We start from the raw sequence: 13,339 nt of genomic DNA on the forward strand, positions 1-13,339 counted from the left end.
AATAAAACATTCCGGTGCAGGCTACTGTTGGAAGATGGAATGGAATTGAGGACCATGGCTGTATTGAGTACGGGCTGTGTTTTATTTCAGAAGGATGACTCTGACATCCAAACAAATTCTCCTACCAGCTTAAACTGTGATATGGATGTGGACAGGGACACGTCTTTAGATGGAGAAGCCTGTCAAGCCAGTCCTCGAAATAACTGTGAGCATATGAGGCATTACAAAGAAGATGAAGACATTCCAGGTGAGAGGAATGCAGGCTTCTGTTCTCCAGCCAAGCCGGGCGCCGTTAAAACTAATATTTTTACACAGAATGATGTGATGTGGGGGGAGTTGGGATCCAGGGTTGACAGAATATCTTTATCAAGAAAGCTTACCTGTACTTCTTATTTTTCAATCCGTAATGATGCATGAATTTAATTTCCTCATGTAGATGAAAGGACTGCTGAGTGTCAAGAAGCGGCAATAGGCGGAGAAAACGATGAGGTTAATGTTCGTTCACAGATGGATCGAACAACTCTGGCGCTTCTGCCTTCAGAAGGCCTTGAAGCTTTGGCTCCAGATCAGTCAGAGACAAGTGAGCGAGTCGGTGGAACTGATGTGACAAATCAGCAGATAGATCCAGCTGTCAAACAAGAAGCTGGCGTCAGTGAAAGCGCCCCAGTGCTCAGAGTGTTTGCTAATGGTTCCCCTTCAGACACAGTGCAAAGTTATACAGAAATCTGTCTCGCTAAGCTATCAGAACCCCAAACCAGGTCTGTTTATGGTGTGGCCAGTGACCCGGTGACGTCTGAACCCAGGGTTATGCTAGCGGAGAAGAATCTGTGTGTCTATGAAAGACGAGACCGCCAGACACCAGATAAACACACATCCGAGACATCTCAGGACGGTGACTTGAAAGGAGTCGAGCTTCAATTTGTAGCACCTGAGATAAATAAGGCCCCCGGTGCCTTAACAAATAGTGATAGTAAACCTTGTGTTGAAGAAGCAGTCATTTTTGTGGAAGACGGTAAAGAACCAGGACATGCAGATAACAGGAGTCCTACAAATTACGGACAATTAGGTGTAGCAACTTCAAGTCCACAGCAGCGCATCATTCCTCAGGAATCAGAAGTTTCTCATGAAGAACTTTCTCTAATACTCGGCACTGCCTCGATTTCTGACACATCCTTTAGTGAACTACAAGGAAGCCCTGACATTTTGGAAGATATGGACAACCACACCAGCGTCACTAAGGCAAAATGTACCTCAGAATCCAAGTCGAATGCCGTTTCCTATCCTGCTGAATCTTCCTCTCAGAGCACTGTGTTTATCATGGTTAATATTGCAGAAGACCAAGATGGAAATAAAACAGACAATATCTGTACTTCTGCTTTACCTGTAGAGAGCGACATACAAAATGTAGAAGCATCTCCAGATCTCACGATCTCAAACACACAGAATGATCCTGTGTTCACTGATATGAAAATAAGCGATGAAGCAAATGATGCAGAAGTGCAAATTAGTGGCATAGAACCTGACAACAATGACGGAAGCCAAAGATGTGAGTCATCTCTTATGATGGACGTGCCTTTGAAAGAAACAACGGATGCACGAATGAATGGTTCACAAAGTGCGGCAACGTTACAAACGAATAAACCCTTAGCACCCCTGAGAGTGTTCATTTCTGAGCAGAAATCTGTGCTGCCTTCTGGCTTCCAGGACCTTCTCAGATCATTGCGTGTCTCTGATTTTCCAAAGTCCACACTGAAAAAGCGAGGTAGGTTGTTGTTTAATTAAAAGATATAGAATTTAAATATCAGTCATCTCAGGAAACGTGTCTCGGTCGTGTCTTTTCTTCGTCACTCAGGCAGACCTCTCGACAAGGCGCATGTTTCAGACGTCCATCCTGACCGAAAAAACGATCACTGCAGGGAATGGAACGCAATAAAAGAAACGTTTTCTGAAATCTCTGATGAAAAGGTACAGTAAGTTTCTCAAACATGCATGGAGGAGAAGGCTATGGTGACGTCCATATGTATTTAAAATGACCCTCATTCGCAAAAGTATTTTAGTTTGCTAAAATGGTTGCATTTTTCTCAATGAAAGTTTGACTGGAACCAACAGGGAAAAGTCTGAGATTATAAATCAGTAGCAAGTCTGAAAGGAAGCTGAGAGGCTACGTGGAGCAAACCGGAGAGCTCATGAAACTTAATATGTCTGTTACTAACGTTTTAAAAAATTCATCTGTATCTTGTTCTCCGACAGCTTCTTTTAGGATCGTGCCATGTGTTTTTTTTAATCTGTTTTTTTTTTTTTTTTTTTTTATTTTAGACCAAAGGTCTTATATTTAAGACAATGGAAAAGAGCACAGAAAGATATTTGGATATACATGATTGAAATATATGACTTTCTTAAGCTGCTTTTTAAGTTTCTGACATGGCCTGAACTTTTACTGCAGACTTTACAGTCGTCTTACCTTAGAAGGTCATTGGAGCGTATATTATATTTGTGTTTGTACTATAAATTTGCTGCTGAATTACAAGCAGCCTGACTACCTCTCACTACCTCAAGTACTTATTGTCTCATACTTTATTAGAGCCAGGTGCTATGCTGTCTAGAGGGGGTGACATAAATGCTTTTTATCCCTGGTATTACCAAAGGTGGGCTTTTGCCAGTTTTATCAACAGTCATTTTGTATTGAAGCAGAATTATGTTTTGGCAGCATGGGAGTTATCTCATATCTATAGAATAAATACAGTTACTCGGTACGTCATCTTAAAAAAATAGTCTATTCTTTTTGATTATGTAAGATTAAGCTAAAAAAAAAACAAAAAACGCCAGAATCGTTCGCATTGACGTTTGTATAGAAGTTTGTATTGACGCTCATTCACAGATGAGAATAGTCAGTGTATTATATCTACACTATTATATCTGTTTATGTTTCTCTACACAGGAGAGCAGAATTCCCATCTCGTTTGGTTCAGCTCAGCCAAGCAGCCCAGCGGCGTGCACTGTGGGTAATGGACTGCGTCAGAACTGCACTGTTACTCCCCCTCCCAGACTGCACAGCTTGGGAAAAGTGTCTCGGCCCGCGTGTGAGGATCGAACGCCCACGCCTCTTGAGAAAGAGGACCTTCAGACGTCTGACATCAGGTCCCAAATCGCCAAGATTGAAAAGCTCCTCTCTTCGGAAGGTCTCAGACCACAAAAAAGATGTAGGGTAGATGAGTTCTAGGTTTAGTTTGAAAAGCTTAGATTAAGCGCATCGTCTTTATATTAACATACGAGTTGTTCTAAAGCTTGAACATGGACAGGTTATTTTTTTGTTTGTTTGTTTGTTTGTTTGTGTCACATGTAACAGAAACGAGTATCAGATCTTTCTTAGATATATCACAGCTATCTCGATCTTAAATGTATTTTTTTCTTTATGTGAAACACGGCCCAGAAAGATGGGCTCTGATCTGTCCCCTACTAATAAACAAGGTAACCTGCTTCACATAAAACATGTTAATTGCAGCTGTAAAGCCAATTAACACTAATTACTCCCTGGATGGCCTGTCTTTTCCTCTGAAGACATTTAATTTGCCAAACACAAACTGCCACCAACTATAACTTGTGTTAATTAAAACATTCGAGTACCAGGAATCAATTAATGCACATTAACCCAAATTAGTAAATGCAATTCGTTAGGTTTATGTTCTCAATAAGGAGGTTGTTTAGATCATATGGACATATGTTAGGGCGATACAGATGACAAAACGTGTTGCCGCACCTGGTCAAGTAGAGAGTTTATGTTGTAGAACAGTCAGCAGATGTTAATGAGCTTTTTAACCCAGCTGAAAATGCAGCAGGATTAAAATTTTACGTTGTTGAATTATACTTATTTGATTTTGTTTGCTTTAATGTGTTCAAATCGTGTGTTTGTTTTTTTCATATACTGTACATATTTTACAGAACTGAAGCTGATGCATGCATTTCATTCTGTTTTATTGTTCGATAAATCACAGTTCATTTTTTAAAATTAAAGCAGTTTAAAGGGCCTAACAAAATCATTCTCCTTAGAAGAAATAAAACCACACTGCAGAAAGGAAATGTGCACCTCCTGAGGATGGCACAAGCTTCCTCTCAGGTCTGGCTTAATACACTTACTCATTATTAATATGTCAAAATGTTAATGTCCTCATAAAGAAATCTGATGTGTTTTGAGGGTCTGTGCCAGCAGTGCTGACCCTTATCTTTAAAGGGAGTAGGCAATATGGAAAGCGTAATTTTAATACACAGTCTGGAATATGAAGTGGCGGTCCTTTGAAACAGTCAATTACACTAGCGCGGGAGGGACCCCGGTGTTAATTACTAGTCGGTTTTATATAGAGTGTAAATAAAGAGCTTGCTGACATTCACATTCCATCACTATGTCCTGACTGCCACAGCAAATTAGCCTGGCCCCTATGGGCTCCACTGGACCCTGAGCGTTCATTTAACACTAGAATAACACTCGCTAACACTCACCGCAAACGAGGGGACAGAGGGCTGTACAGATTCTGATTAGATTCACAGTGAGATCTCTAAAGACACGTTTCGTGGCTGTTAGTAAAAAAAAATATTTTTTTTGTATTGATAAAAAGTAGTTCATTTTTCAGAAACTGTTTATATGCAATTCATTTTAAGCAATTATATTTTGTATGACTTGAATAGACATAAACGCTATTAACGTCATATAAAGTTGAGGAATTTTAATTCAAAATGAACCAGGAACCAGGATTTGTCGAAGAGTCTTGAGTCCACAGCAGGATTTTAATAGAATGGCCAAACAACTGGTTTAGCTACTAAGCAATTGTTAAGTACCTTATTATTTTTCTTCCCCTAAAGACCCCCCCCTTCATCTTTCTAAATGGAGGAGGACACTCTTGTGTTGTGAATCACCTCCGCTTTAGCCTTCTCATCTTACCTCTCACAGAGAGACGAGAAGATAATCCCTGCCTGCCCAGTACTGTCAAAGGTCATTAGAGTTTAAAGTTCACCATCCACATCATTTATATAGAGCTAAATTAGCCCCAACCTGTGGTTCTGACTCTCTCTCTCTCTCTCTCTCTCTCTCACACACTTTTAACTGACTATTGATCCTATAATTGCTCTGCACGTCCTTCCAGCAACAATGCTCAGCAGACATTGCATTTGATTGAATTATGTTCCTCAAGGACCACCGTGGGAGCACCATACGTTTCTAATTCTGCAGAGGTTAGGAGCGATCACACGAGTACACGGAACTCCCCCGTACGTCTATATATCTGTGTACAGCACAGCGTGCTCCATAAAGGATGAACTGTTTCAGCTGTTACTGAAAAGTAGTGGACCCCAAAGCCCCGTCTTAACCCGCGTGCTGTCCCGCATTATCCACGTCCCTGCTGACATGTTGGGCCGTAAGTCTCGCACAGCGGGACGCCCCAGCTGGATGATGGAGAGCGCTTGTGCACTCCAGGGGATCTTGTAAAACTGCCGTGCCCCTGATTTCCACTCCGAGCCCGGCCTCCACCTCAGCACACTCTCCATTCTAGGCTTGCCTTAAATCACGGAGCGGGGATGACATGTTGAGATCCATTAAGCAACAAATGTATTTAGTTACTAACTTTTACAGGGTCAGAGAGATGGCTGGGGTCTTGCTGTTTTAAAGTAATGCACTGTGGGGTACTGAATCAGTGTCAGCTAATGAAGTGTAGGTGGCCTGTTCAATTACAGGTGAAAAGGTATTTTTTATCTACTTTTATTTACTTCTTTATTTTAAACAAATTGCTGTTTTCGCTCATAGATTCATAACCAGTCATAAGTTTTTGCCTCTTAATCATTTATTAGGAAAATGTTGCATTTATTTATTTATTTGGATTTAATCATAGGCTTTATATGAAATTTAAATTTCCAAAGCTTATTATTGTTTATTTTTTGTTTATATCTTAAGCTGCTAAAATTCTGTAAAGCGGAATGAGTGTCACTGTTTGAGCTCGGTTTGTCAGCAATTATTCATGAGTGAAACTTGCTGTGTGTGTGTGTGTGTGTGTGTTAGTCAGAGGGAATGAGATAGATATTGAGGCCACTACACAAGGCTTCAATGATATGCATCATTAATCTCACCCAGCTACCCTTAACTGCTTCTCGGTTATGAAGAGAACATCTCAACTGTTTTATTGAACCTTATCCATCTCTCTTTTCCATCTCCATCCTGTAGTGTTTTTTTGCTTTTTGTATTAAGAAGCACATTTTTGTTCGTGCTCCAAAATAATTGCCTTGACTAGTTCTCTTAATGGCCAGTTAATAGGAAGGTGTCCTTCACAAGTTAATTGAGAATATCTTTGTAATTCTGGAAGCGGCAACAAAAAAGCGGCACTTCCTTCATCGTCTGACTGATGGGGATGGTGCTAATTTCCTCCGCTTGTTGCATTTTCTCATGCCATCTCACTTTTCTGTAATATATACTTTGGAAATATCCACGTCTGAGTAAGTCTCCGGTATGCTAGAGGATGAAACCTCAGGTCTCGAAGCTCTGAGGATGGCTTTTATGGGACACTTTTCCTAAAGAGTTGATCACAGTGTCTTCTGCCGTCGAGCAGGTGCCTTCCGTCAGGACTTCAGTATGACTCACAAAGACACAGTAAAAAAAAAAATTATTTCTTGCTCTACTGGCTCGTTTGCTGCTCATCAAAGTCTCCCAATGTAGCCTGAATGTCACTTTGCTTTCTCCCTGCGTACTCAAACAATAAGACCTCATCTCACTTATTATAGATTTTAATATACGTCCTACGGTGTTGGACGTGTCTCTTTTATTTATTGATTTTTTTCCCATAGAAATACCAAGTTGTGTTGTCATAGTCGCCTTATAAAGATGTGTTCGTGTGGAATTTTGGGGCGTAAATCAATTTCTGAGATTTTAAACGGGGACGTGTATTTATCCCTTACTGCCAGATTAACGACCAACAGTGCACCCTTTAATGACCTGTCAGATTGCAAGAAAAATGAGGTCAGAGGTCATCAGATTGAAATCAGTTCTGTTCCTGGCTTTGTGGTGCCAGTGCCTACATTTTTCCATCTTTCTGTAGCGATAACAAAATGATTGAGGTTTCATACTCAGTTTATTTTGGTTGCGATTCGAATCGAGTTTTAAAGACAATTTACAACTTCCTGTTAATCCGAAAGAGAGAACGCAGGCTATTATTGCAAAGACCTTTGCCCCTTGCCATTTATTTTGATTCTAAAGCAAAACGATTCAAAATCATGCGAAAACTCTTCACCGTAGGACTTAGAATAATCGGAATTATTCATACGAGACGAGATGAAAAGTAAATCTCTATTAAGTGGTCACACAATCATCCGTTACAGTTACGTCATTAATTATCAGACAAGGAATGCGCAGGCCTTTTCATCTTAATCTAGGGACCAAGCCGGGCCAAGGCACAGCAGGAATTCGGATGATTTAGCTGCCTTTGACTTAATCAGTCTTAGGTGCATTACAATGGCAGGGCACATTGATGGATCACTTTCTAGTCACTGAGTGGTGTTTATATAGTGTGCTTTCACTGACTGTCTCACCACGCTCCTTGGCTGAAAGAAAACGATAGTGACGCTTCAAGGGCCAAGAGGTCTCGTTTAAAGCCGGCCCTGGTGTGTTGGTTATTTTATATATCTGAACAGATGTACGTATATATTATTTAAACAGTTAATCACTTGTAGATTCTTAAACAAATCAAAACGTTTAGCTCTTTGAAGTAATTAAACGTGATAGCAGGGAAAATTCTTTCGATCCAATTTTGTATGAATTATTATTATGCTTTACAACGGTAAAAAATAAACGTTAAATAACCTTAAGCTTTATTCCACCCCCTCCCTTCAGTTGGAAATCTGCATAACTGATAGGTTGCTGTTTAAGTAGTGCAGCAACATTGACCTCACTGAACAGGATCTTTACAGGATCTTTAAATGTCCAACTGGAAATCAGTGTGACTGACAGGTTACTGTTGAATACAACATGAACATGAAGCTAACCACACATCCATTAAAGCCTGTTCTCTTTCAGTAAACTAATGCAGCCGTGTTGCTCTTTCTTCAGTTCCTGATTGAGGTCTTTAAAATAGTTTATAATGATATCCTCCAGTTCCCTCTTCCTCGTGGAAAGCCCCTCGTGAGCTGACCAGCCGGTGAACCCAGACACCGCCAGAGACATCACTTTTCAAGTAACTGTACTCTTGTTAGTTTTGTTGCCAAATGATCTGGCAAGACAGGCCTTTATAAACTTCCCAGCACTGAAATGTCTCTATTAGCACTTTTAAATGCTGAGCTTTAAAGATGGTGTCAAGTGTTAAGAACACGATGACGTGGAGGAACAAAATGTCTCCAGTGATGCGGCTCGGACAAACCACAACAACACTTCCAGCGCGCTCACCTGACACTGTGGTATGGTTTGTCGAGTCACTGTTCTGAAAATCATCGAGCCTTACGTCGCGCACTGCCATGACCTCTTGTCCTCGTTGTTGCTATTCTCAGTTTAAACACTGTAACCTTTTTTACCTTTTTTATCAAAGCAACCAGTCCTCTGCATTTATTATTTCCAGATTCTGATCCCGCCGCTCTGCTCGAGCCTGACATCTAGCTCAGCTCTGTCGTGGAGTTCAGCTCTCAGGATCTGGCAGGAGATAAGCACTTTGTAGTGATTTACAGGCCTGGTATTTGATTCCTACTAAACCGATGCTGCAGCGTTCGAACACCGAGATACTATCTTTGAAGAAATGTCCTGACCAAACATAATTTCTGCTCTCTTCTGGAGCCTGGCCAGGCCCTCGAAAGTTTTTCCTCCTCATAAACTTAAGTGGAGACTGAAAAATTTCATCTCCCAAGATTGATAGTGTGTGCTTAGGATATAGAAGTCTCAGTTTTTATTATACAAGGACTCTATTTCTCTAAGTGTTCCATTGTGTGCTATTTGTAGAACAAAGTGTATGAAGCTTTCACTGTGTGTGCCGAGTCCAAAACTATCACAGTGCATTAAAAACACAAGTATATATAGATTATATATAGAAGTAATAGATAACTCCTGCTTTGGTTGTCATGAAATGGTGCCAGATGAAACCACACATCTGAGGGATGACTGCAATACCCGACGTCCTTGTGCTTTTTAATTAGCCGAATGTTGAATGTTTTTATTCCCACACGTGTTCAAGGCTTTTGCGCTGTGTGCATACCACAGAACATTAATGAACAGTTCTGCAGCTGGTGGTACCACACTCCGATACCCTTCTGCCTGCACTCTCTCTCTCCGAGACTCCTCTGTTTAAGTAATGCTGGACGGCAGCCCACGTCCGCTCAAACGGCCGAATTTCTCTCTGTTTAGGCGTTTGAAGGTGAGCCAGTGTTTTAAATACTTCAGTGGATTTCAGGCAATTCTTGGACTTTAACTTATCTCCCATTCGTCACAAATCTACTACCACCTGCACGTTATTTTTAAGAGCATCTCGCAAGGCCAAGTTCCAGTCAAAGATGGGAATAATAAAGCAAATCAGTTTGAGCTAGTGCAACAAAACTCTTATTGAGTTGTTTGACAGGATGCATAGCTGGAAACTTTATTATGATGCAGTACATGTTTGCATGCAGTACATAATTGTTGATTTTTGTGAAGTAACATCTCAAGTAAGGTTTAGGAAGATTTCTTTTAAATAGTCACCACTAGTTTTCACTGACAGCCTTCAGAGTTGTGCTGTTTCATGGAAACTTCTTTAAGTAACCTTGGTCGCTGGTGTATAGTTAACGTGCAGAAGACCTATGAGGGAAGATGATAGGAAGGTTGTGAGTTCAAATCCCAGGTCCACCAAGCTACCGCTGCTGGGACCCTGAGCAAACCAGATTTAATTACTAATACATTTCAAAAATTGTTAATCCTCTAAATAAAAAAAAAAAAAAAAACGATTGTAGCTTGTAGCTGGAATCACTTTTCTTCATATAAGCAGTAAGCATCAGTCTCTGCTACAAAATGTTTAAAGTCATTTAGATGATAATGAAATGACTTATTATCCAATGCCGGTATGAATGGTTTAGTTTTTTTATTCATCTTAATTTTTTTAAGAAAGATGGAAAAATGTTGGCACTGACACCACAAAGCCTGGAATGAAACTGATTTCAGTGATCTGGCACATTGCTGCAATAAAAGATGAGGCACCTGAAACTGTACTTTTTATGCTTTACAGAATAAAATATAATTCACCTGCTGGAAAAGACTATTCACTGAAGGGAAAAGGACGATGGGATGCGAAAGACGTTCAGTTTCATGTTCATTGTGTTGATTATATCTCAGAGAACTTTACTTTAAATGTGTTTACAAATCAATAGTGGACTGAATTGGGGTTTTACTAAATGAGCTAATGATTGTTTATTGTAGTAGCTTAGGGGTTATGGTGTTGGACTACTGATCGAAAAGGTTCTGAGTTCAAATCTCCGGTCCACCATTTTGCTACTATTGGGTCCTTGAGCAAGAACTTCAACCCTCAGTTGTATAATGTGAGATAAAACTGTAAGTCGCTCTGGATAATGGCATAAATATTATGTCATTTCTTTATAGGTCATTAAAAAAAAAATCAATCAGCCATCTCTTCCACCAACATGTTAGGCTTTTTTTTGTTTGTGGTAAACTCAATAATTTTTAGTTTGTAAGTTACACTATACTTAAAACTGTCCTGAAAAAATCTACAGAACATCTTGAGTGTTCCTGCACATTTGGGCTAAAATTGTGGCGGTTTTTACTGAACCATTTGGCAGATACCTTCATTTAAAGTGTCTTACGGTGAACTTTATATATTTATATTTATACATCTGAGGGATAGATTTCCCAGCCAGGAAGTTAAACAGCTTAACCACTGCCTTTCTTGTCACGTAGCAAAGTTTTATTCAAGATAAAAAAAATCTGCCCAAAGAACTTTCTAGTAAAGTTGCACTGAATCTTCTTCATCTAATAAGTAGTTTTGTAGATCATCAGCTGCTTGTTTGTGTTATGGTAAAGGGGCTACAAGAATTTGTCCCACAGTATCTTTACCTCAAGGCCACTCCTCCCGCTCTGTATATTTCTCCTCTTGTGGTGATGAATCTGTCAGACTCGTGACTCCCCGAAGACTGACAAGATGCTCCTACAGACACCTGCACCATGTTTTCAGCTGCATATGTGTGTAAGTGCATGTATGAGCGATCAGCTCTCTCAGTATCAGCAGATAAACCGGTGATGGAGGCCTCCTGGGTTTCAGTCGCCGAACAAACGCTCTTCTTTTTCTTCTAGAGTATCAGAGACCCCTGGTTTATCTAGTGTGTCTATTCTCACAGCTTTGAAGTATATTGAAACAGACGGTTAACATAAACCACTGGGTACTGATTAGGATTTTTTTGTAGCTGGCCCCGATGGCACATGTATTCGTGCATAAGAAGAGTGTCAGGTTGTGTGAACATGCGTGGGTGTGTGTATGCCGAGAGCACGAACAGTGGGACATTGTGTTGAAGCAGACAACAGATTGTTTTTCACACCGAGCAATGTTACATTGACTGCATTTCGCTGAAGCTTCCACTGATAAGAGTGACGATGATTCATTTGACCGCACATCTGCAGTTCACACAGCTTCGGCGGAGTGAGCCGTGATCTACGTCGTTATCCGTCGTACTCACGGCTTTATTTCTTCTGACTTTTAATTACAGATTTGTCATGTTTTCAATAAATCTTTGCTCACAGCGAGATCTCTTAGCTACATGCATATTCAAACTTTGCCATCCCGTTGTCATGGGTGAACAATAACATATTTCATTTCCTTTAAAAGCTCTCTTAGGATTTCCAAGAACGATCTATCACGCGAGCGGAAGTCGTCTTGGGGCTATCAATAAAGCTGCTGCGCAAATGACGTTGGCTGCAATTCCACCTTGAAGTCGGGGCCTTTTGATGCAATAGTGGGGTTTATAAAAACAAAATATTTTCAGGGTCAGCTGGACCGCTGTGTTTTCCTTACGCCTGGGGAGCACTTGGCTAAAAGTCGACCATGGCTTTATTTTAAGATAATTTGTTGTTTGTTAAGTGGAAAAATGCATTTGAATGGCCAGGGGAGTCGTTCTTTTTCTTCACTGTTGTTTTTGAAAAGCAGCATTAGACATCTACAGAATGCCTTCGAGCTCCTGGGAGAACCCGCCGGAACCTATGGTCCTTTTTTCAAGTTGGGGGGGTTGTGTATAGATATGTGTGTGTGTGTAGGTGTCTACAAATATTTAGGGATGCAAGCAGAGCAAAGATAGAGTATGGATCTGTTTTCTCAAGAAAACGTTGCATTAAACTTGTGTAGACTTTCCTCCCTGTAATGCAGTTCTGCTTTGTCTCTTCCCAAATATTCTCTGTATCAACCAAAGGTTATTAAAGGGGCATGTCATGAACTGCTAAATGTTGAAAACATGTATTTTTTAGGATTGCTACATAGAGCCTCTATTATACATTGTTTTGCATGTCTCTCATATCTTTCATCATGACTGCCGGATATAGCCTCACACCAGGTTCGTATGCACCACACACCACAGTTTTTAGCAACGAGTTTACAAACAGGGTTTAATACAGTGACTTCTGCTGACATAACAGATTTTTTTTTTCTCTTCCTCATGCTCTCTTTGCCTGTGTTGAAGAGTTGAGTCCCGGGTCAGCAGCTTTCAGCAGAAGCCCAGACTAGAATTCCAGATGGCGAAGTAAGAGCAGATCTCAGCTCATCAATTTAACAAGCCGTGCTGTCGCTGCTTATCCACGTTCTGCTCCTAGGCCAACGCTTCCGGCTGCAGCGCTGGACAAATTGAGATATATCTCAGCTATCTGGGAACAGCGTAGACGCAGTGTGCAAAATGCAAAAAAACGGTGTTACTCCTCCATGGGTTTTATGACCTTTTTCTGATCTTAACTTGAACGTTTCTGTTTTTACCGGCATGCTGTTATAAGGTGTCTTCTGAGAAATTAGAAGGAAAAAAAAAAGGGGGGGACGGTAAGGAAGAGGAAAGAGCTCTAACGATAGCATGCGATTGATCCCTTCGGTAATTAGTCAGACGAGGATGTTGTGAAGGGAGCTTAGAAGTTTGCAGATTTTAGATATGAAGTAACAAGTCGCCTGTTTGTGTGCAGGCTAACTGTTGCTATGAGAACAAAAACGCCTGGCAAGACTAGAAGCAGTGAAGATAACCTTTATAAGTTATCATACATCAAAAGAGAAGAAACATTCAAGGACACCAGTGACTGGCTCCTGTAACTAAACACGTAAAAAACATTGAGTGAGTGTTCAGGGGCCTTAGTGCTTCAAAGCATGTGATTTCAAAAAAT

The 13,339-nt window shown here is 40.5% G+C and overlaps 1 protein-coding gene across 4 annotated transcripts in view; it reads left to right on the forward strand.

The window, feature by feature from the left end:
• The window catches only part of LOC132856236 (uncharacterized), a 33,077-nt gene extending 28,571 nt beyond the window's left edge, over positions 1 to 4,506 (forward strand). For 3 of the 4 annotated variants that reach the window (XM_060885749.1, XM_060885748.1, XM_060885751.1), the window contains 4 exons: positions 91 to 247; positions 437 to 1,762; positions 1,853 to 1,965; positions 2,939 to 4,506. In XM_060885749.1, coding sequence (XP_060741732.1) covers positions 91 to 247; positions 437 to 1,762; positions 1,853 to 1,965; positions 2,939 to 3,220 — 1,878 coding nt within the window. In that variant the 3' untranslated portion in view covers positions 3,221 to 4,506. The remainder of the gene's footprint in view (positions 1 to 90; positions 248 to 436; positions 1,763 to 1,852; positions 1,966 to 2,938) is intronic. The other variant, XM_060885750.1, reaches the window with a different exon arrangement.
• Positions 4,507 to 13,339: the final 8,833 nt, after the last annotated feature.

This window comes from Tachysurus vachellii, chromosome 13 (genome assembly GCF_030014155.1).
Source record: "Tachysurus vachellii isolate PV-2020 chromosome 13, HZAU_Pvac_v1, whole genome shotgun sequence".
In the NCBI taxonomy this organism is placed as follows: domain Eukaryota; kingdom Metazoa; phylum Chordata; class Actinopteri; order Siluriformes; family Bagridae; genus Tachysurus; species Tachysurus vachellii.